Below are 25,162 nucleotides of genomic sequence, written 5' to 3'. Positions count from 1 at the left end.
TAACCTTGACTGTTTTTAGTGTTGTTGTGTGGAGTGCGGGGAGGTGTGTCGAACGTGTCTGGCTGGGAGAGCTGGTGTTGGATCGGCTGAGGGAGCTTGGTCTGCTAAGTCTTGTGGGCTCAAGGACCATGGCCCTGACCGGAGCTGTGCCCGAAGAGGCAACACCGAAGGTGGTCTGACAGGACGCGGCAACGGGGCAGGCTAAGCTAACTGCTAGCCCATGTAGACCAGCAGTTCCGACAGTCATCCTGGCTGGCATTCGCTCTCCTGGACAGTGATTTATTTATTTATCTATTTTCTTTAAGTTATACATGTTAGTTTTAGTATGTGTGTTCTTGTAGTTTCTGGGTGTGTTTTTGTCTTTGTGTTGCACTGCTGTGGGCTGGAGAAGACGATGTTCATTTCATGTGTGTAAGTGCATGAAATTAATTGACAAAGTGATTCTGGTTCTGGTTTAATTGGACTGTTTTTGGACTCTGAATCTAGTCTGTCGCTGGATGTGAGTATGTGTGTACCGTATGTAGGGAAACATGGCCATAAATGTGACCGTCCTGTCCGTGTAGAGATGGCTGGAGGCTGTGGAGGAACATTCGGCGTACAGCACCCACCATTGTGCTCAGGAGCAGATGCTAGATGATGAAGAGAGGGATGAAAGCTGTTTGGCAGTGGGGAACCTGACACAGGCCCTTCAGGTAAGACTAAGCTCAGATACTCAAAAAAAAAAATAAAGAAAAAGTACATTATGATGTAGGGCGAGGGAAGCCAAAGAGGGCTTTGGTCACTTCTGACAGTTGCAGTCTTATGTTTGAAAAGCCTTTTATTTTTTATTTTTTGTTTGTGGTTCAGTGCTCTGCAGGGGTGTCACTACACAAATGTCTGCTTTTCTTCCAATGTGTTCTCTCAGACTGCCAATGCCTGCCAACAGAAACTGGAGTGTGAAGTGTCCATTTTTCTATCAATGGTAAAGAACGAGGAGAATCATGGTAAGATTATTGTATTCTGTCAGTCATTCCCTCAGCCGCTTTAATTCATTTCATTCAGAACACAATGCCATCATTTTGGCCTATTACTTTATATCCAATATCTCAGTTTTTTTTTGTTTGTTTGTTTTTGTTTTGTTTTTTGTTTTTTTGTATATGTTGTCAGCCCAGAAAGTTTTTGAGATAAAGTCTATATTTTCCTGCTTCCGGTGTGGGAAGATGGTGGCACAAATTCATCCAGTACCGTCCATGCCGTATCTTTGTCCGTGTCTGCGTTTAAGTCTGTGTCTTCGTTTTATGGCTGGGAGAGCTGGCGCTGGATCGCCGAGGGTGGTCTGGTGGCAGCCTCGCCTGACATTGACTGTGGTGTTATTGGTGTCGTCGTGTGGAGTGCGGGGAGGTGTGTCGAGGGTGTCTGGCTGGGAGAGCTAGCGTTGGATCGCCTGAGGGAGCTTGGTCTGCTGCATCCTGGGAGCTCAGGGCCCATGGCCCTGACTGGAGCTGCGCCCGAGGAGGAAACACGGAGGGCAGTCTGACGGGATGCGGAAGCGGGGCAAGCTAAGCTAACTGCTAGCCCATGCCCAGCAGTTCCGACAGTTATCCTGGCTGGCGTTTGTTCCCTTAGACAGTGATTTTTTTTTGTTTTTTGGTTTAGATATATGTGTTAGTTTTGATTTATGTGTTGTTGTAGTTTTGGATGTGTTCTTGTCTTTGTGTTGCACTGCTGTGGGCTGGGGGAAACTATTTCCTTTTATTTCATGTACAGTAGTACATGAAATGACAAAGTGTTCCTGATTTAATATATTTTTTCATTAGCACTAGCTGCTGCTCTTCTGCTGAAAGCCAAAGAGACCAGTGAACTCTCCAGTGAGACCTGCACCGCCCTCCAACGCTGCCTTGGACTGTTGTCCAAACAGGAGGAGGTAGGGTAATGTCCTTTTCCTCGCTACATCATTAGCATACATTGCTACATAATTGCATGTGAGTGTGGCTGTTGTGCTGTGACAGCTACCGTCTTTATCCCATTGATTCATTCACACTCAACCCACGTGCTGTGTTCCTATTGGCTCATGACTGTACTGAATGACTGTAAAATACTTAAGCTCATCCCCTTTACGTTAGCTCCCTCAATAGCTGTGAATAGGTAAACAGATTGGTGTGTGTGTGTGTGTGGTGGTGGAGGGGGGGGGATCTCTGTCCACCTGTCCCAGCTGCGCTGTGCCCTTGAGGGAGTAGTAGAACAACACCATAATCACTGGCATGTCTGCAGGAAGGACACAGGCAAGATCCTCTTTTATGCTGAGGTTTGCATTCAGCTCACTCAGCTCGCAGATGAGTGCAGGCAAGCGCCTCTCTCAGACATCCACACAGACTCGCGCTCGCTCCCGTACTGGGGAATTTGAATGGGGGGACTCGAGCACGGGCATATTCACAGACTCGGCTAGAGACCCACATTAAACTCATTCTCACACATGCACAATACTCGCTCACAGGCACAGTTCCACAAGGCAGCAGAGCGTCAGGGCGAAGGAGGTAGGAAGGAAGACAATAGCAGTCTCATCCAGCATCCTCACAGGTAAAGAGCCGACAACTGTTCTCCTCTGCTTTTCTCTGCGCTCTATTATTCTGTCTCGTATTTGAACAGCTGGTGATGTTTCCAGTGGGCTGATCCCTGAACACATTACTGAAGCTTTTTGTGCATCAGGCTTTGTATTTTATTTTATTTTTTATCTTGTAAGGTAATTTTGTAAGTGGTCTATTCCATTGTTTAAGTTATGGGCTGCATCTTGGTTTTAACATTCAACATGTGAGGTTGAAGAGACATTGGCACACTGAACCCTTGATTGCTTCATGCTGCATAACTTTATGTAAATTGTTTTAACTGTAAGTGTATCTATCAGGGAGTGTCTTGATGCATGCTCAATAATCCAGGTAGGAATATCACAGAAGGTTGAATCAGTTCATCTGGATACAACGTTTATTGACAGATACGTTTCACCATCATCTAAGTGACCTCTTCAGTCTCAGCTGACAGCAGGTGTCCCCACCCTTATAAACAATACAGTGACATAACGACCCAAACCAACGACCAGTTTCATATGCAAATATGGGTGTGACCATTGACCATGTGTACTATTCACCGAGGATTAGGGGTTGTTGCAATCTGCGCTTTGATTGCAGCTATTCCCCAACCCTACACATGATCATTGTAAATCCAGTTAATGGTCACGCCCATATTTGATCATGAAACTGGTCATTGGTTTCAGTCGTTGTACATCTGTCACCATTTTGCAATGCTATGATTGCAACAATCCCTAATCCTCTGTGAATAGTACACATGATCAATGGTCACACCCATATTTGATCATGGAACCGGTGGTTGGTTTGGGTGGTTATGCCACTGTGTTGTGCTGTATGGTTTATAATGGTGGGATACCTGCAGTCAGTTCAGACTGAAGATGTCACCTCGGTGAGTGATGAAATGCTCTGTCAGTACAGGTTGTGTCCAGATGAACTGATTCAACCTGCTTTGATATCAGAGGGAGTGTTAAAAGCACGGAACACCATATCAGTTAGAATACATGTGTATTTTAAAAAGGTAAGAATTCAAGTCAAGAACGCTCTTGTCATTTGCTGAGTGTCATTTTTGCAACACACAAGTGTATGTGTTTCGTTTAATATACATAAATACCAGAACCTATAAGATGAGAGATGTTATTTTTCCACATACTAACAAATCACTTTACAGCTGTCTGTCAAAGGATGGTACAGGACTATCTAACAGGGTGTCTACTGAGAACTATTAGATGGAGAACTTTGACTGGGTTTACGCAGGGTTCAGGATGACCCTCTTTGTGATACTCATGGCCTTAGTTCTTAAGTCAACTATTCTGCATATATTCTGGATACACCTGATGCTGTTTAACATGGCAAGCTGGACTTGTGGACACGTGTCCAACAGTGTCCAGGTGCGGGTGGGGTTGTCTTTTCACACCTCGATGGGTGTCACGCTTGAAGTATGGACTCACAACAGCTGTTGCCCTCTCACGAGGGATAACAAAGAAAAGGGATGTGTCGTTGGTTGGAGGCTTTTTAACTTAAAATGCAGAGGGAATATCAAAGTACACAGATGGATGGACATGTTAAGTATGTTGCAGAGACACTAGGTAATGTGATGAGAAGGACCCATCTTATCGAGCATAATGGCTGCAGCGCCATGCTTATTAACGTACTATAATACCTGCAGATTGCTGAGTGGCTCGGTAGACAGTATTAACCCTAATCCCTCCATCCTAGTGTGCCAACAGATAGTCACACCTCTCCTCTCCTCTCCTCTCCTCTCGTACGTTCCTGCATTGTATAACACCAAGTTGTGCCGTTTTTGTGCTCTGACATCTTGTGTGATGGGGAAGCGTGACTCGTAACAGGGAGAGTTTTACCGCAATTAAAACCATGTCCCTAAACAGAATGGATGTGGTCTGACCCACTAAACCAGTTGCAGGGCTCGGGATTGCCAGCCAGCAAGCCGCAGCTACTTTTTTCTTTTTTTAAAAAAAATGTTTCTTCCTAATTGTACTTGGCCAATTACCCCACTCTTCTGGGCCGTCCCGGTTGCTGCTCCGCCCCCTCTGCTGATTCGGGGAGGGCTGCAGACTACCACATGCCTCCTCCGATACATGTAGAGTCGCCAGCTGCTTCTTTTCACCTGACAGTGAGGAGTTTCACCAGGGGAGCGTAGCGTGTGGGAGGATCATGCTATTCCCCCCCAGTCCCACCCCCCCCGAACAAGCGCCCCGATCAACCAGAGGAGGCGCTAGTGCAGCAACCAGGACACATACCCACATCCGGCTTCCCACCCACAGACACGGCCAGTTGTATCTGCAGGGACGCCTGACCAAGCCGAAGGTAACACGGGGATTCGAACCGGCGACCCCCGTGTTGGTAGGCAACTGCTATGCTACCTGGACACCTGACACATCTACCATGTTACCTCCAGCTTGGTCGGGCAAACCATACAGACACAATTGGCCATGTCTGCGGGTGGGAAGCCGACTGTGGGTATGTGTCCTGGTCGCTGAACTAGCACGTCCTCTGGTCGGTCGCGGCGCCTGTTCAGGGAGGAGGGGGGGTGGAGCAGAGACCGAGACAGCTCGGAAAATGGGGTCACTGGCCAAGTACAATTGGGGAGAAATCAAAAAAAAAAAATAAGATGATTGTCAAAGATCATCATGGGTAAATTCTAAATGGGCCTCGTTGGCCAGAAGCCCTTTTTGAGTTCGTGGGAGTTGCACAAACAAACTCTTGTAGTACACAAAACACAGATTTGACCTTTACCGTTCTCTGTGGTTTTCATCAGGAAGGCTGTCGCACCTGTCAAGAAAAGAAATGCAGTCTTAGATCATGCAGCCACTTAATGGTGACACATGTAAGAACATCTGTCACTTTGTGCTGTCATCAAATCCAGAGTTGTGGCACATAGCATTGTTTGTTTTGTTTTCTTTTCTTCTTCTGCTGAAGCAGGTCGTAAACAGTTAGTCTGCAGGAAAATGCGGCAGCAAATGTCCGTCTGAAGCCACAGGGAATAAAAAGTGCAGACGGCCCCCCCACACCTGGTCTAACACAGATCACTAGCATCTGTTAGCATTTCACACTGAGCACAGTTTAAATGCTGTCTTTACTCCTGCAGTGACCCCCCCAGCCCCCAGCATGCATATGTATGAGAGGCGGTGTAGGCCATAATTCTCAGCTACACTATCAAACCCTCTCTCTCAACCTCTCTCACGCACTATCAAACATCTCAGTTTTGTAGTGTGTGAGAGAGTTTGATTGTGTGCTCTTAGCATTTTTTGATTGGCTGGAAATATTGTCAGTCAATTTTTCTACTTCTCATTGGCTCACTCAGAGTATGCAGGCACAGTTCAGGTCTTGAATGTCCTAACCTACATCTGCTACAGATAGCATTGGCGAGGGAAATAAGAACGTGTTATCCATTTATTTGTTTTGCAAGTTAGGTGGCTAGTTCAGGTGAAGGGAAATAAACATTTTTCTCACAATGCCTTATAATGTCTTCAAGACAGTCAGAGGAACACAGGATTAGCATGGGATCAGACCCCATGGCTTTGGGAAGACTGTACAGGGAACTTGAAGACCAAACAAGGAGGATTTCTTCTTTAAACTCCCAGGATCCAGTAAGATGGGACTGTGAAGGTAACACTAGAGAGAGTATGCATGTGTTTTTGTTCCATATTCACTGAAGATGGAGAGAGAGCAGCTTTTCAGAGACCTCTCCTGGTTTTCCTCTCTCCCTCCAACAGTTGGCAATGGACATGCTGGTCACCCCCGATACAATCTGTCATATGATGATGTTGCTCACTGGGCTCAGGTTGCCTCATTGGACACCCCCCTCATCTCTTGTGATGAATCTAAAACGTTGGACAGCAGCTGAATAGCATTTCCTAACTCGCTGTTCACCAGCCATTTTGAATGAACCACGGGGTAGGGGGATTAGGGAGGGCATTACGAATGAAAATAATTTAAGCCAATCAGGAACGGTGGAATTAACCAGCAATATTATAAGCCAATGAGAAACTGCAGACGTAAAACTCTCTCACGCACTAGCATACCCTCTCTCACACACTATGAAAGTGTGAGAGAATTTGATAGTATGTGAGATATAGTCAGCACTGCTAAGAGGATAGGGGAGACCTGGTGGCGTGGTGAGTGGGTAGGTGGAAGACTTTAGAGCTCCCTGCCAATTGTTCAATAATTCGATAAAACAAAGTTGCTTTTGTATCTACGTCGCCCATTTTGTTCCATTGGGAAAAAATGATTGTTCTGGAAGTATATTTTTTTACTACTACGTCTTTTTGAGTACTACATTATAACTACGCACTATGCCTACTGCACGTGTTAAGGGTGCTAACACGAAGGCTAACAACGATGACGCTAACTCCACCGCCTCAGACAATACTGTTCTCAGTGCTATTGAATCACTTCGAGCTGATATGACTAGATTACAAGCATGCATAAAACACACAAAACCTTTTGGAAAATGTTTTTTATTAATAAATAACAATACAATCAACAATACTGTAGAATAACAGAATCCTTAACAAATGATATCTTTAATTAAACTGAAAGACACATGTTGCACCGCTGTGCTGTCCATCTCAGCCAGCCAGCCATCCATCCATTAGCCAAACCGCTTATCCTGCTCTCAGGGTCGTGGGGATTCTGGAGCCTATCCCAGCAGTCATTGGGCGGGAGGTGGGGAGACACCCTGGACAGGCTGCCAGGCCATCACAGGTCCGACACACGTACACATTCACACCTAGGGACAATTTAGTACGGCTGATTCACCTGACCTACATGTCTTTGGACTGTGGGAGGAAACCGGAGCACCCGGAGGAAACCCACACAGACACGGGGCGAACATGCAAACTCCACACAGAGGATGACCCAGGATGACCCCAAGTTTGGACTACCCCAGGGCTCGAACCCAGGACCTTCTTGCTGTGAGGCGACTGCGCTAACCACTGCGCCACCGTGCCACCCCCATCTCAGCCAATGGAGAAATATCTGGTTGACACCCTCCCACTGAAGCTTTGAGTCTTTGCTGTTGATTCCTACCGAAGCTTCCGAGCCCAAAAGAGAGGTATTCGACACAGCCCTAGTGCTTATATAATCTACAGTACTGCGGCCAAGAGGTGAACAGTAGGTGAATCTACCCAGGCTGTCGCCCCCTATCCTATCATTGACAAAGTACAGACTGAGGCTCTGACAGAGCTGCAGGAGGTCTCTTCTGCTCTTGTTGATGACCTGGTCACTATTGTTCCTGTGGGGGAGAGTGAAAGGGTGAGAGATATTTTTCATTGGAGATGTAAACGTCGCCCTGTGGCTCTGTGAGGTCAGCAAGTGTTCCTGTGTGTGTGTTTGTGTCCCCACATATGAGCACATTTCCCTGGGCCTGGAAATGGCATGTCTCTGTCTCAAGGGTGGGGAAGATGTCCTCTGAGAAGGAGGAGGATTCGGAGGAGGAGGGATATGTAATGCGCAGATAAGTCCTTTTCTGTTAATAGGAGCTCTTTAATTTTAACCATGTGTAATAGTTACCCATTTTTAGGAGGTCAATTTGATTATGTAGATCAGATTTGTGCCAAATGCTTAATCTTCCAGATTCCCTACCTCTTGGTGTTGCTGTGTTTCTGAGATGGTACTGTTATTTCTCTATAACTGTTAGGACAGTGGTGACAGTGTCAGCTTTACACCATGTCTCCTGTAGAATGATGTTGTCGACATCTTTAGGTTTGTTTTGAGTTCCGGGGCTAAAATCTTCAGCCCTGGATATTCCACATGCATACTGAAAGGGATTTCATTACAAAAGAGAGATGGCACAGGTAAAATGGATAAAACAGTAACTATTGGATTGTCAAGAGAGGTACGACCATTGAACTGTATAAATACTGTAGAGTGTGTAAGTGTGCATGCGTGTTTGTTTCATTGTGGCACTAGTTCATTTTAGTGCTGATGTACTGGAGAAGGTGTTTAATCTTACTCATTCCTTCAGAGTCCACTCATCCTTGTAAGGCCTCTGCATAGCTGCGTGGGACCTGGTGTGGTTCTGCATGCTGTTGCTGGGGCTGGGCAGGGGCTGAGAGCTAGGCTCTTGGTTCTGGTATTATCTGGTTTGGTGTGTGTGTGTGTGGGGGGGGGGGTAGTAGCCAGGACCAGTCTGTCTGTCTGTACTGCTGGAGGTGGTGATGTTCTGGGGGGGGGGGGGTAAGCTGGGTCTGGGTGGATGTCTGGGAGGTATTTGGCTCCTAATGGGGTCTGAGGCATAGTAGGGGCCCCCAGGAGGTCCTCTGGCTCCAGTGACATGGAGGCTTTGACAGCCCAATGCCACATTCTTCAGTGTTTTGGTAAACATGCCCGCTGCCTGCTTTAAGCTGGGGTGGTCATACAGGTGCTCAGGAGTTACGGATGGGTGATGTGCAAAGTGCACATTAGGAAGTGAGGCACACCATCTGGTGATGTCAGTGTTCACCCTATTGATGGTCTTAGGGTGAAAGTCTCTGCAGGGTAGCAGGGTAGAGATGGTGATGTGAGTCTGGGAAGGAAACATGCTTTCTCTGCTATTCTGATGACCGGACTACCAACCTTTTCCTGTTCCTCCTGCAGGTTGTTGGTGCCAATGTGGATTAGAATATGGCCTGGTGTGCCAAACTCAGGGTGGGAAAGGATTTGGAGGAGTGTATCCTCTGTTGTTGTGGGTGCCGAGAGAGGAAGTGCAGTATTATATGAGGAAGTCGGGAGTTGCAGAGAAGTATGTAGGAGTGGTGCAGGATATGTATGAGGGCAGTGTAACAGTGGTGAGGTGTGCAATTGGAATGACAGATGGATTCAAGGTGGAGGTGGGATTACATCAAGGATCGGCTCTGAGCCCTTTCTTGATTGCAATGGTGATGGACAGATTGACAGACGAGATCAGGCAGGAGTCTCCGTGAACTATGATGTTCACGGATGACATTGTGATCTGTCGTGAGAGTAGGGTGCAGGTTGAGGAGAGCCTGGAGAGGTGGAGGTATGCACTGGAGAGAAGAGGAGTGAAAGTCAGTAGGAGCAAGATGAAATACCTATGCGTGAATGAGAAGGAGGACAGTGGAATGGTGAGGATGCAAGGAGTGGAGGTGACGAAGGAGTATGAGTTTAAATACTTGGGGTCAACCGTCCAAAGTAACGGGGAGTGCAGGAGAGAGGTGAAGAAGAGAGTGCAGGCAGGGTGGAGTGGGTGGAGAAGAGTGTCAGGAGTGATGTGTGACAGAAGGGTACCAGCAAGAGTTAAAGGGGAGGTTTACAAGATGGTTGTGAGACCAGCTATGTTATATGGTTTGGAGACAGGGGCACTGATGAAAAGACAGGAGGCGGAGCTGGAGGTGGCAGAGTTGAAGATGCTAAGATTTTCACTGGGAGTGAAGAAGATGGACAGGATTAGGAACGATTAGAGGGACAGCTCAGGTTGGACAGTTTGGAGACAAAGCAAGAGACGCAAGATTGAGATGGTTTGGACATGTGTGGAGGAGAGATGCTGGGTATATTGGGAGAAGGATGCTGAATATGGAGCTGCCAGGGAAGAGGAGAAGAGGAAGGCCAAAGAGGAGGTTTATGGATGTGGTGAGGGAAGACATGCAGGTGGCTGGTGTGACTGAGGAAGATGCAGAGGACAGGAAGAGATGGAAATGGATGATCCGCTGTGGCGACCCCTAACGGGAGCAGCCGAAAGTAGTAGATCTTCTGTTGTTGTGAGGCACCAGATCTTATCCTCTGTTGTTGTGGGGCACCAGATCTTTGACACTTTCATGTTGGGAAGAGTTTTTGTTTTTGAACGAACTTGCCATTCGAATTAATAAGGATAACAACTTCAGTGTCTTTTTTCAGTGTGATGGGCTCACGGTGTGAGATGCTTTGGGGCTTGAGAGCCTTTTTGCTATATCCTCGCTGATTGGTGGGGGCTCTGTGATGGAAGGGTTGGGGGTTGAGGGGTTGTGGCTCTTCTGTATTGGTAGACATCTCTACAATCTGTTTTCTGTGCTGCAGCTCTAACGTGATGGTTGACAATCTAATCATCTTGTCTCGTCTTCTTTCAGTTTGTTCCCTGTTTCTCAGGGGTTACCATCGGTACCCTGTGAGGGCACAGCACCAATGGCGGCCGTTGTTTACCCAGGCCTCAGCTGATCCCATATGGAGCCTTGGCTCATCCGGTATGGTCTTGTAAATCCGCATAACGATTTGACAAAATTTTACATCAGATGCCCTTCCTGACACAACCACTAATCCTATGGACAGGGGCACAGGTAAATCGCTGGATGCCATCCCAGTATTCATGGACTTGCACCCATGTCTGTTGGCAACTAGTCATCTTGTCTCTGACCTGTTCTATTTCGCTTTTCGTGGTGTTCTTTGTTTCCCTCAGCTCTATGGTGAGGACCTGATTGTCCTTCTGCAGGCTTACACTGGCCGAGTTGTTCCTGGAGGTCAGGGTGTGGTGTGGTGCTGGTGGGGAGCAGCTGTTCTCTCAGCTCAGTGAGTTCCACTGCTAGTAGAGCCAGTCTGTCTCTCAGGAGGCTTACAGTGTGGTGTTCTGGATGCTGGTTATCACAGCCAGGCATGGGGGAGCTTTGAGCAGTGCTGTGGACCTGGCTGTCAGCTATTGGAGTGCCTGTGGTGATGGGAGAGCTCAGAATGCTTCCTGTATTCTTTTTCGATGCTGCCATTTCCCGCCAGAGTGGAAAAGTCCTGTCCAAAGGAACCAAGGGCCGCTTCATTACCTTGGATCATGACTACCATTTTTGTAGAAGTTGAGTCAGGAGCCTTCTCTCTTGGGCCTTGTCTTCATCCTCAAAGTTCTGAATTTGTCTCCCCTTGCATATCCCTCTTGGAGTTGAAGCTGTAGTGCTTTGATATGGCTGTATGCCATGCAGTGACATGCTCGGTATAAAAGAGTAAGTTGGTAACAATACCAGTATTATTAGAGTACTATTAGACTACCTCTCTATCTCCATGATCTCTAACTATCTCTAGCTCTATATATCTATCGCTAGCCACCCCCCCTCTCTCTCTCTCTCTGCACTACATGCGGGAAGGTTGGGTGCGTCAGCGTGAGTGAGGGCGTTGAATGAGCTTGAGCGTGTTTTTTGATTAATTCACGTGTTCTCTTCTGCTTTCACTTTTCTTCTCTACATGATAAGGTGAGGGAAGTTTAATTTTACTATGTCGTTGGTTGTTGGAAAGTGACTGGAGTAGCTGGTGGGAGTTTGGTAGTGTGCAATATGGTGCCCCTCCCCGGTGAGGGCTCGCCTCCCCTGTCTATCAGACACGGGGTTACAGTCGTGGTCGACCCGCGGTACACTGTGGAACAGGTTCTCCTGGCTGCAGGAGAACAGGTCGGTTATGAGAACATCACCTACGGCTCTCGGATGAATAAAGCCGTGGTGGCTTTTCTCCGAGAGGAGCGTTTAGTCCACCTGTTGGAGAGAGGGGCCTGGTGCTGGACGATTTGTTTGTAGCCGTCTCGCCATTGTTTGTGCCGTCGACACGTGTTACCGTGTCAGGCGTACCTCCGTTTATCCCGAACGAGCTCATTGAGAAAGAACTGGGTCGTTTCGGGAAGTTTGCTGGCGGGTTCAGAACAGTCCGTCTGGGTTGTGGCGACGCCAGACTGCAGCATGTTAACTCCCTGCGGAGACAGGCCTTCATGTATTTAAATGATCCCTCGGAACATCTACAAGTGTCATTTAAGGTCAAATACGAACACGGCTTCTACACTTTGTACGCGAGTTCTGGCAGCATGAAGTGCTTTGAGTGCGGCGATGTCGGCCACAAACGCTCATCCTGCCCGCACAGGGAGCCCACAGCGGGCAGCAGTATGGGCGAGCATCAGCCTGACGGCGCCGCTGAGGGCGGTAGCCCGCAAACAGCGCAGCAGGCAGCAGGAGATACCGCAACCGGTGATCCGCAACCTGGTACGGAAGGAAATGTAACAACTGAGCAGGACAGCAATACTGTAAGTGATGGTAACCTGAGTGGTACTGAAACACAGGATGCGGATGTATGCAGAGACGAAGGACAGACAGAACCAGCGGGAGACAGTCACCCAGCCAAGGCTGAGAGTCAGGTTCCTGCATTTGATTCACACTGTGAAAACGCTGGAAATGAAGATGAGGACATGTTAGAGGATGATGGCCTATCTCAGTTTGCTGATATTGTGTCACAAGTTGATCAGCAGTCATACTCATTGAAAGAGATTAATGATTTCCTTGACGAAACCTATGGCAGACAGTCTGTGGATGTATCAGATTTCTTCTCAGATTTGGACAGGTTTGTTAACTCTTATGAAAATTAGAAAAACAGCTGGATATGAAGAGCTCAGTAAACAGAAGAGGTTTCATCTGAAGAAGATTCTGACGAAACTCAGGAAAGAAAAGCGAGGAAATGTTCCTTTACATGTACAAAACGGAAATATATGTGATACACAAAAGGTGTTTTTTTCTCTCTTGGAAAGGTTTCACTGTCTTATCCTTCCTTTTCTCTCTTCTTTTAATGGACGGTTTGCGAGTAGGGAGTCTAAATATTAACGGAGGATGGGATAGAGTTAAGCGAGGTGTGGTAGCTGAGCTGATTAGAGCTAAGAACATAGATGTGCTCTTCCTACAGGAAACGCATAGCTCTGTTGACAACGAGATAGAGTGGGGAATGAGTTGGGCAGGCCAGGCTTTTTTTGAGCCATGGTACCAACTTTAGTGCAGGTGTAGCTGTTCTTTTCTCGCAGCACCTCCTTTTAACAAATGTTTTGACATGTGAAGTGGAGCAGGGCAAAATCCAGGTAGTTCAGGCAACAATCCAAGAAATACCTTTTGTGTATATAAATGTGTATGCTTATAATACAGGCACTGATCGCTTGAGGTTGTTTAGCAAACTGAGGGATAATCTCAAACAATTTAATAGTGGCTCAATCATAGTGGTGGGAGGAGACTGGAATTGTACTACACACCCTACAGTTGACAGAAACTCAGAAGAGCCCCATCCACCGTCAGCTTCTTTTCTGTCCGCTGTGGTTGCATTAAACGACCTTATGGATGTTTGGAGGACACTTAATCCAACAGCTAGGCAGTACACATGGGTAAAAGCTGCAGAGGGTAGTTTTAGGGCAGCCAGGATGGACAGGATTTACCTCAACCAAACATACAGCAACAGGTTGATTAAGTCCACGATATCACTTGTGGGATTTTCAGATCACCATTTAGTAGTGGCAAATTTTTCTTTACAAGTTCAATTTTGACACTGTTCCCACTGGCACTTCGATGTGCGGCTAACGCAGGATAAAGCCTTCTGTCAGTTCTTCTCTGACTTCTGGAATCATTGGAGGCTGAGGAGGAAGGATTTTGAGAGCTTAGCTCGATGGTGGGAGGTAGGAAAAACACAAATTAAGATTTTATGTCCGCAATACAAACAACACACTCTCGGTGTGGAGAAACTCTGTCTTGACGAATTAGAGAGAGAAATTAGGATATTAGAAGGCGAAGTAATTATTGGACATGATGGCAACAGCAGCACTTGGGAAAGTAGGAGGAAGGCTTTAGGTAGGTTCCTACATGAGAGATCAAAGGGTGCTTTAATCAGAACCAGAATTGCCACCATCAAAGACATAGATGCTCCAACTTCTTTTTTCTTTAAACTCGAGAGGAAAATTAGAAAGAGCAATGTGATGATGCACCTCAAACTTCCCAGTGGGGCAGTTACAGCTGATCCATCAGAGATGAGGAAGTTGGCCATAGACTTCTACAGTAGCCTGTTCAGCGCGGAGACCTGTGACTCTGGCTGTGTGGAGGAGATACTGGAGGGACTGCCTCAGCTGGGTGAAACACAGGTGACTTCACTGGAGTCCCCCATCTCCTTTGATGAGATATCAGTGGCGGTTCAGCAGCTCAGCTGTGGCAAAGCCTCTGGAGTTGATGGACTTCCTTCAGAGTTCTACAAGACGTTTTGGACTCTAATTGGACGAGACTTACACGATGTTTTTAAAGAATGTTTGAACTCTGGGAGTCTACCTTTGAGTTGTAGATGGGCTGTCCTGACACTGCTACCAAAAAAGGGAGATCTTGGCTACTGAAAAACTGGAGGCCAGTTTCATTGTTGTGTACGGACTGTAAGATCATTGCAAAATGTCTTTCAAATAGACTCAAACAGTGTATGGACACAGTTGTACATTACAGCCAGACGTACTGTGTTCCTGACCGTGCAATTAAGGATAATCTTTTTTTGATACGCGACATTATTGCCATATCTAAGCTCCAGGAGCTGAATGTTGGCCTACTTTCCTTAGTTCAAGAGAAGGCTTTTGACAGGATTGATCATTGCTATCTGTTCAAAACACTTAAAGGTTTTGGTTTTGGGGATACATTTGTTAACTGGATCAAGTTGTTGTATTCCGGAGCCAGTGTTCTGTTGAAGGTTGGAGGTGGACTCAGCCGACCTGTCTCTGTTAAGAGAGGTATAAGACAGGGTTGTCCCTTATCTGGGATGCTGTACTCCCTGGCCATTAAAACACTTTTATTTCAGCTCAGGCAGGGTCTCCCAGGGCCAACCTTTTCAGGGAAGATCACCACTGCAGTTAGCTTATCAGCATACGCTGACGATGTCACGGTTTTCATAACAACCCAAAACGATGTACAATTTCTCAAGCAGAAATTGGCCTTATACGAACAAGCTTCCTCTGCAAAAGTCAATTGGTCAAAATCCGAGGGTCTCTTGCTGGGGGAGTGGAACAATAGAGAAAAGCCGACATTACCAGCGGGGCTGCAGTGGAATATAGAAGGGATAAAATGCCTAGGTGTCTTTCCAGGCAGTGACCGCTTCCTGAGCAAAAACTGGGAGGGTTTAACTGAAAAGGTCAGTGCCCGATTGTCTAGATGGTCTTGGATCCAGCCTCAGTTGTCCTATAGGGGGAGAGTCTTGATTGTTAACAACTTGATTGCCTCGATGTTCTGGCACCGGTTTACAGTTGTAGAACCTCCGGACACGCTCATACAGGAAGTACAGAAGACGCTGGTGGACTTCTTTTGGGGAGGCTTTCACTGGACCAAGTCTGCTGTACTGTTCCTACCAGTGCTAGAAGGAGGCCAGGGCCTGATTGACCTCCGCAGTCGCATCATGGCCTTTCGCCTTCAAACTGTGCAGTGCCTTTTATACCATGACCAGCGACTTTGGAGTGAAACAGCGTCTGTGTTGCTTCGGAGGGTCATGAACCTGAACTATGACAAGCACCTGTTCCTTCTGGACCTGGCTGGCATGGATTTCACGACAACACCCTTCTATCAATCTGTTCTCCGCGCTTGGGGAACGGTCTTGCGCACCAACAGGGACTACTCCCAGCTCTATGGCAGTGTAGGGGAGGAACCACTGTTCCATAACCCACTGATACACTGCAGGATGCTCAGCTCCATAAGTGTACAGAGATCCCTAATAAGAGCTGGACTTACGAAATTAGCGTGTCTCAGATCAGGAGGACAGTGGAAGACGGCGGGCATTTTGAGCCAAGAGACTGGCTTTAAGTCTCTTCGTTTGATGGAGAGATTGTTGGGAGAAGTGATCAGTGCACTTCCTGGCTTCTTCGGGGAGGCACTAGGAGCGGAGTGTGGAGAGGATCAGCCAGCTATGCTGCCTGTCTTTCCATCTTTGTCAGTCCGTGCAGCAGTGGAGGAGCAGGAAGAAGTGAAGGGCCATTCTGTCCTTCAAAACGCCGGAACTACATGACCTCTCAAGTACATCACAGAAGGCCTTGTACGCAGTCACTGTAAAGGTTCTCAACAGAACATCACTACCCGGCGTGCAGGAGTCGAGGTGGTTGAGTTTGTTGGCACCAGGCTCATCCCCCAGGGGCAGCTGGAGGTCCCTGTACAAACCCCCCATTGAGAAACGCACTGCAGATCTACAGTGGAGGGTGGTACACGGGGCTGTGGCTACGAACAGACATGTGGCACACTTTGATCCTAGGGTAGGGAGTGAATGCTCTTTCTGCAATGATGAGGAAACCCTACAGCACTTATGGCTTAGATGTCCCAGGTTGGGCCCTCTTTTCTCTGTACTGCAGCGGTGGCTCAGAGGTTTAGGAGAGGTTCTTGCAGACAGCCTGTTTGTCTTTGGTCCGAGGTACATGGCAGCACAGTGCATACGTGTCACCTTGGTTAATTTTTTGATAGGACAGGTGAAAATGAGCATTTGGCTTAGCAGACAGAACAAGATGAAAGGCACAGGGTCCACAGACGCCATGCTCATCTTCAGGGGTCTAGTGGCTGCTCAGCTAAAATAGAGTTCATGTTTTTCAAACTTAGTTCAAACCTGGAAGGATTTATTTCTATGTGGGGACATGGGGATGTGCTGTGCACAGTGGAAGACCAAGTGCTTATTCTTAATCTTTGAAAAAAGGGGAAATGGGGGGAAGGTGTATCCTTTTGTTTTTACTGTGTATGGCAATTGTTGTGTTTTTCCACTATGTATATGAGTATCTGTGTTGATGTTATCTTGATGTGACTGAAGAATTGGAACATTAAAGGTGTGTCTCTCTCTCTCTCTCTCTCTCTCTGTCTATATATATATATATATATATGCCTGTGAGTCAAGTAAATTCTTTATGAGACGGAACAAGCCTGTTTCATGCCATAAGCAATCATTGTATGTGTTTTTGAATATAGGCACCTCTCCCTTCCCCATTGGACGTTGTGCACGTGATGTGCATGACAAGACAGTAAACGGTATGTTTTTTTCCCATGTAGCTTTATTGACAGCTGATGATTGCTTATGGCATGAAACAGGCTTGTACTGTCTCATAAAGAATTTACTTGACTCAGTGGATTATATATATATATATTATTTTTATTTTTTTCTAAATTTCTCTGTATCTCACTCTATCTCTACTACAACTACTTTCGGCTGCTCCCGTTAGGGGTCTCCTGTCCTCTGTCACACCAGCCACCTGCATGTCCTCCCTCACCACATCCATAAACCTCCTCTTTGGTCTTCCTCTTCTCCTCTTCCCTGGCAGCTCCATATTCAGCATCCTTCTCCCAATATACCCAGCATCTCTCCTCCACACATGTCCAAACCATCTCAGTCTTGCCTTTCTTGCTTTGTCTCCAAACCATCCAACCTGAGCGGTCCCTCTAATATGCTCATTCCTAATCCTGTCCTCCTTCATCACTCCCAATGAAAATCTTATCATCTTCAACTCTGCTACCTCCAGCTCCACCTCCCATCTTTTAATCAGTGCTACTGTCTCCAAACCATATAACATAGCTGGTCTCACAACCATCTTGTAAACCTTCCCTTTAACTCTTTCTGGTACCCTTCTGTCACAAATCACTCCTGACGCTCTTCTCCACCCACTCCACCCTGCCTGCACTCTCTTCTGCACTCCCCGTTACTGACCCCAAGTATTTAAACTCATATGCCTTCATCGCCTCTACTCCTTGCATCCCTTACCGTTCCACTGTCCTCCCTCTCATTCACGCATATGCTATTATTATATTATTATTATTAATCATTATGATTAATCATATGTTAATATTAATGTTAGCGTTATTAATTATTATTATAATAACTATTATTATATGTAATATTGTCATGCCAAAATATGACAAGGTGAATATTCATGTCAAGATCAGAATCATGTTTATTGGCCATGTAGGTTTGCACATACATGGAATTTGCCTCCGGTTTCATGGCTCTCTCTCAGTGTACTTAACAACACGACAATACAACAAGTTTCCGATATATACACAAGGCAGCATGGTGGCGCAGTGGTTAGCGCTGTCGCCTCACAGCAAGAAGGTCCTGGGTTCAAACCCCGTGTTTTTCCAACCTTGGGGTCAGTCATCCCAGGTCGTCCTCTGTGTGGAGTTTGCATGTTCTCCCTGTGTCTGCGGTGTGTTTTTTCCAGGTGCTCCAGTTTCCCCCACCATCTAAAAGACATGCATGTTAGGGTTAATACTCCTGTCTGTGCCCCTGACCAAGGCATGGCAAGAGTAAGAGTACATCTGTCACCATTTTACAATGCGGTGATGGCAGCCATTTCCCAATCCTATGTGAATACTACACATTACCACTGTAGCTCTAGTTAATGGTCACGGCAGTTTGCATATGAAACTAGTAATTGGTTTGGGTCGTTATGCCACTCTATTGTTTATAAGGGTGGGGGTACCTGCAGTCACTGTATTGTTTATAAGGGTGGGGACACCTGCAGTCACTGTATTGTTTATAAGGGTGGGGATACTTGCAGTCATTGTATCGTTTATAAGGGTGGGGATACCTGCAGTCAGGTGAGACTGAAGAGGTCACTTAGATGATGATGAAACATTTCTCTCGATAAGCGTTGTGTCCAGATGAACTGGTTCAACTTTCTGTGATTTTCTTAACCTAGATTATTGAGCATGCATAAAGACATTTTGCCATGGTTTTATGTAGTGTATTTATTTAGTCGCTCTGTTCTTTTCATTACATTTTGTGTTGTTCTTCTGGTATTTATCCAATTCCTCCATGTATCTGATGACCAATACTTCAGCCTCTTCTGGTGTTCTGTTTGATTTTATGAAGATGTTGCGGTTTGCTGACCGCTTTCTCAGGGAGCCTGCCTTTTTGATGATGCCCACATTCCTTTTAGTCAGATGTTTGTTCAAGCAGACATCTGATCCCTTCGGCTTTTTTCCTTGTCTTAGCAGTGCATTTTTACGCCTTCTGTTTTAAAACCTTATCATTATGGCCGGTTTATAACTTTTGTTTTTTCCCGAGGGAGAGGGTGACATGCCTCAGTGTTGTTATTGTTGACTTCAGTTCCCTTAGACTGAAGGAAAGCAGTCACCTGTTGCTCCACAGAGTTTGAGTCCAGCTTGCTGAATCCCCAACTGTCCAACGTCCTGACTTCCCTGGCGTATGACCGGGGTTTAGTCTCCAGGTGAGACAATGATGTCGTTCATTTACGTGTACTGCTCCAAATCGGCCACCCAGTTCTCCAGGAAGATGATCCCCTTTTCCTTCTCAGTGTGTTGTAGCCTCAGGACCTTCACTTCTTCCACCAGATCCAAAACCTTTTTCAGCTGTAGTCTGACCGCTGCAACCTCCTCCGTCAGAAAGTGGAGCAATCTTTTTATATCGCCGACTTCCTCAGCTGTAGGATTCTTATTTGGTCCCATGGTATTTGCTTTGTGCCAATTCATTAACTTAGCCAGCCACTTTTTCAGTCGTGCCTTACAAAAATTAGGGTCACAATCCAGGCAGACAAGGTCTACCAGGTCCAGCTTCCAACACAGCGGTCTTGGCGACAGCATTCAACATCCAGATGATGTCCACCCCAGCCAACTGACCGCTGTTACCGATGTGACGAGCTTGGACTCATAGCCCAACACCAGTGCCAAAAGCCAGGGTCAACCAGCCGGCGGGGAAATGACGGTGGAATGGCCTTGTGAAGGGACCACCACTCCAGTCCCCAGCCCCCCTATAAGGCTGATGCACGCTGGTTGGCTGCCTAGGTCACACGAAAGGACTATATTTGGACTGCCAACTCGATGATTGATCCTGCAGGGCCCTGGTAGACACAGAATCTACCAGTTCTCTGGTGCCGCCTGGTATCCTCCCAGGCACCACCGGCCCACTCTCAGTGGCATGGTCCCCAACCAACACCCAGCTGATGACGGTGACTGGGGAAAAGGCTGGGATGAGAGGGAGGAAATCACTGCAAGTCCGAGCCAGACAGACCAGGAGCTGACATGCGAGTTCTGGCTCGCCAACATCCGGAACCCGTGTATCATCGGCCTGGACCTGCTGACCCGCTGGGGGAGCCCAGCTTAATGTGTCAGGAGGCAACCATCACCCTCGGCACAAAGACCGTGGCGCTCCAGTCCGGCTGGAGGAGGAGCAGGCTCAGGAACCGGCGAGCCAGTTGCCAAGCAGCCACCACTCAGCAGGCTCAGAGCCCCGGTGTGGTATTGGGAGTAATTATTTATGGGCAAACAAATATAAATTTCTGCCTTTTGGGACTCATTTTCAAGTTGCATATTTTATAGCACTTGTCTAGGTGCAACAGCCACTCAAAGCACTTTACAATTAATTGATTCACACACACACACACACACACACACACACACACACACACCATACACCGATGGCATGGAAGTGTCGTTTCATTTAGGCGTCAACTGTGCTGTGTATTTCGCTGTTGCTGGTCCGTTTTAAAACTGCATGCTTTCACTGCTTTCATTCGCTACTGATATTGCGTTATGCTAGGTCTGATTGTGATAATGAGGCTGGGGCCCGCTTTGAACATCTTGCATCAGGGCCCGGCGCTGACCCGTTACGCAGCTGGATGTGGGCCCTGTTGGGTTCAAAGTATGTCTGTTTTTAAAAAATAGATTCAGATCCTCTCTGGATGGGCTCTAATTATGATGGATGTTTGCCCTTTACTATATGAACATTTTACAAACACAAATGCAATTTAGTGTAGCAGCCTGGCTAGGGGATACCAACTGTTTAGCTATCACCTGTCACACACTGATTTACAGTATGTTGTAGAGCCAGCATTGCAGCGCATGATGGAACTAGATAAAGCCATTTGGCTCTGAGATTTGCTTCCCCAGCAGGAAAATGCAAACTAAAAGCCCAGTCCTTCTGGATCTTGGCTGGGGAGAGGCATCTCTCACAGGCTCCACACATACAACCTCAGCAGGGCTTAAAATAGCTCTGTGTGTTTTCAGGCAAGAGGATGCAGGGATAGAGAGAGCTGGCTGGGACAGTTGCACAACAAAGTGTTCTGCTCCCGGATGGGCTCGCCAGCCAAGTGCCAAGGATGGGGCACTTTGGCAAAGGCTTCTGCACCGTGAGCTCATTTACCATACTTGCACTGCACATAAATAAGATGCTCAATTTGATTGGGGCCTTGCAAGGACAGCTTTTTTGAGGACATGGGGTTTTTCAGGGGTTTTTTTTTTTCAGGCATATGAAGCGGTTGAATATTCGCCATGTTTTTGCAGCTCTCCATCTGTAGTACACTGCATGGGTTCTGTGTAGTGAAATTGAACAGTGTAGGACACAAAGCTAATGAGGTTTTACTTAGCAATGACTTGAATTTTAGCAACATCAAATTTGTAAAATAAATGTACTGTAAAGAGTGAAAGTTGGGCTACTAAAGAAAGAAAAATCTTGAAAAGGCTTGCCGGTGGGTGTAACTTTCTCCTTTTTATAGCCCAAATAGCTGACTTATCAAGGTAAGCATGTGAATACCACTGGAAAAAAATCTGAACATCCGGGTGTAATTTCTTTCCAGGAGGATACACAAGGTGTCAGGATTTATAACATCCCTAGTATTTACACTGATCAGCCAAAACATTAAAGCCACCTGCCTACTATTGTGTAGGTCCCCCCCGTGCCACCAAAACAGCTCTGATCCGTTAAGGCATGGCCTCCACAAGACCCCTGTAGGTGTCAAGTCAAGTCAGTTGCCGATCCGGGGAGGGCTGCAGACGACCACATGCTTTCTACAATACATGTGGAGTCGCCAGCTGGTTCTTTTCACCTGACAGTGAGGAGTTTCACCAGGGGTACGTAGCGCGTGGAAGGATCACACTATTCCCCCCCCAGTTCCTCCTCCCGCTCAAACAGGAGCCCCGACCGACCAGAGGAGGTGCTAGTGCAGCGACCAGGACACACGGCCGCATCCGGCTTCCCACTCGCAGACACGGCCAAATGTGTCTGTAGGGACACCCGACCAAGCTGGAGGTAACAAGGATTCGAACCGGCAATCCCTATGTTGGTAGGCAACGGAATGATTTCAGCCCAATTTTGACCCAATTTTGTGGTCGTCAACTATCTTTCAGCATCGGGCCCGATGAATGTTGGGAATAACCATTGGGCGTCTTTACCCCGTGTAGTGTGACATCATTGAAGAACAGTGATGTCGCATCTGGGATGCCCCACGACAACCCAACGAAAAATCTAGCATGTCAGAATTTTTTTGCATTTTCCTACCTAGTCTGACATGTCCCACATGTTCCTTGACATTGACTAATAGGATGACAGTACTCTATGGTGCACATATGTAAACATGGCAAAAAGAAAGAGGGATGCTGCTTCTGCTGTCAGGTGGAACGACAAAACCAAGTAAAGGTTTTTGAGTGGGGGCAACAATACCCCTGCGTTTTTGACATTTCCTTGAGGGAGTACCATGACAGAGTCAAAAAAAAGATAGGTTAAATGTTAGCGAGATGTAGCGGAAGCACTAAAGCAACCAGCTGTGTAGGTGTTAAGCTATGCTAAGTTAGCATTCCTCAGTAGCACTCGCCGCAACAGTGTCCACAATGTTTTTTCTTTCTTTTTTCATTTCAGAACACAAGACCGCCAGTATCACACATAGCGTTTCCATAGCCATGATTGACAATTTCTTGAACCTCCTCTACGATGACCTATGAACTCGCACAAGCTTGTGAAAGGCACCATATGATGATTTATTCAGGGTCATACTTGCCAGTCTCTCGGCCAAGATTTTATGGCACTATGATTGCCTAATCTGACATGGTGACCATCGTGAAAGACAAAAATATCGCGCAGTCTGGTCCCAGCATTAGTTGCGAGGTGAGGCCTCCATGGAACGGATTTGTTTTTCCAGCACATCTCACCGATGCTCAATCAGATTGAGATCTGGGGAATGTGGAGGCCAAGGCAACATTTCACTTTCTTTGTCATGTTCCTCAAACCATTCCTGAACAATTTTTGCAGGGTGCGTTATCCTGCTGAGAGAGGCCACTGACATCAGGGGATACCATTGCCATGAAGGGGTGTACCTGGTCTGCACCAATGTTTAGGTAGGTGGCAATTGTCAAAGTAACATCTGATTGAATGCCAGGGCCCAAGGTTTCCCAGCAGAACACTGCCCAGAACACTGCCTCCACTGGCTTACCTTCTTCCCATTGTGCATCCTGGTGCCATCTCTTCCCCAAGTAAATGACGCACATGCACCCAGCCGTCCTTCTTCTTCTTTCATCTTGTTCCCTGCTTCTCAGGGGTCGCCACAGCCGATTTTATAGTTTCCATTGGCACCGCTTGAGGGTACAGCACCAACGGCAGTCACTGTCAACCCATGCTTCAACCTCGGAGCCCCAACCAATCCAGTATGGTCTTGTCAATCCGCATAATTATTCGGCAAAATTTTACATGGCGTGCCCTTCCTGACACAACCACTAATCCTATGGATGGGGGCACAGGTAAAGTGCTGGATGCCATCCCAGTATTCATGGACTTGTGCCCATGCCTCTCGCCTACCTGGCCGTCCACATGAAGTAAAAGAAAATGTGATTCATCAGACCAGGCCCCTTTCTTCCATTGCACCATGGTCCAGTTCTGACTCTCACGTGCCCGTTGTAGACCCTTTCGGCGGTGGACAGGGGTCACCATGGGTACTCTGACTGGTCGGCGCCTACACAGCCTCATACACAGCAAGCTGTGTGCACTGTGGTCTGACACCTGTCTATCATAGCCAGCATGAACTTTTCAGCAATTTGAGCTACGGCAGCTCTTCTGTGGGACTGGACCAGACGGGGGAACCTACACAATATTAGGCAGGTGGTTTTAAAATTTTGGGTGATTGGTGTAAATCTTTTAAGAAGAATGAAAGTGATTGAAAGTGAACTCAAACAACCACAGGTGTAACTTTTAGCTCCTGAATAATGGATCTATCTCAAGGAAAAACTACTGTGACTCTCAGGGGGGAAAAAACTATATGCTTATGTCTTGCACATACTTGTGTGTGTGTGTGTGTGTGTGTGTGAGAGAGAGAGAGCGAGAGAGAGAGAGCAGGCCCAAACAGGACAGTGAGAAACTGAATCCTACAGAGAGGATAATTGATGAAGTTGGACGTTTTGCCTCTTTACTTTAAGTGAGGACATTGGCTTCTCTTTGCTGTCTCAGATAAACAGCAGGATTTACAGGCTTCTGTTTCTGTCACTCTGCTGCCGTCCTCAAGGTGACTGCAGTATATTTTCTTTTTTCCACTCTTTGCAGACTCCGATAACAAAAAAAAACCCTCGAAGGTACTGTCTTTGCTCACGGCATCCAATGTTTTCTCTAGTTACACTGTTTAGGCTACTTAAACACGTTTCCATTAATGCCATATGTGTGGTAATGTGTTCACGTTGTCTTTGAGTGATGTTCATGTTATAAACATGATCTAATTACTCCAAGACCTGGCATTCTGTGATTATGCACTAGCAGCTATGGTCCATAGGGAATCTATGGGGTTGCTGAAGGACCCATAAACAGTGGCGTCAGACAGTGGGGATCATTGATCTGCCCTGTCCCATAGCGGCCTGGATCGGGTTGCTCTGAAGGGATACTCAATCCGGGGCTGCGGAGCTCTTGTAGACGGGGGGTGTTTGGTTCCGACTGGAGGAAATCGGATCTGTAGGCAGGGGTTCTAACAATGACCTGCCATCAGACGCAGCTTCCACAATAACCAGAGACACAATGTTAGCTACAGAGGCCCGTCAGTACCTCTGTGTCAAACCATCAATACCTCCGTGCATCTGTCAAACTTTCTTAAGAGTCCGCGGCCCCGTCAGTGCACGTATATTGAATGGTTTACTGTGATG

General features: G+C 46.9%; 1 protein-coding gene across 1 annotated transcript in view; it reads left to right on the top strand.

Annotated features, from left to right (window-relative positions):
• Nucleotides 1-25,162, top strand: part of LOC130123980 (oxysterol-binding protein-related protein 1-like) — a 43,600-nt gene that overhangs the window by 4,003 nt on the left and 14,435 nt on the right. Inside the window, 3 exon segments of the mRNA XM_056293325.1 lie at nt 564-692; nt 905-983; nt 1,797-1,903. Coding sequence (XP_056149300.1) covers nt 564-692; nt 905-983; nt 1,797-1,903 — 315 coding nt within the window.

The sequence above is a fragment of the Lampris incognitus genome, chromosome 14 (genome assembly GCF_029633865.1).
Source record: "Lampris incognitus isolate fLamInc1 chromosome 14, fLamInc1.hap2, whole genome shotgun sequence".
Classification (NCBI taxonomy): Eukaryota; Metazoa; Chordata; class Actinopteri; order Lampriformes; family Lampridae; genus Lampris; species Lampris incognitus.
The sequence above is the reverse complement of the archived record's forward strand: the minus strand, read 5'-3'. Positions and strand labels throughout refer to the sequence as shown.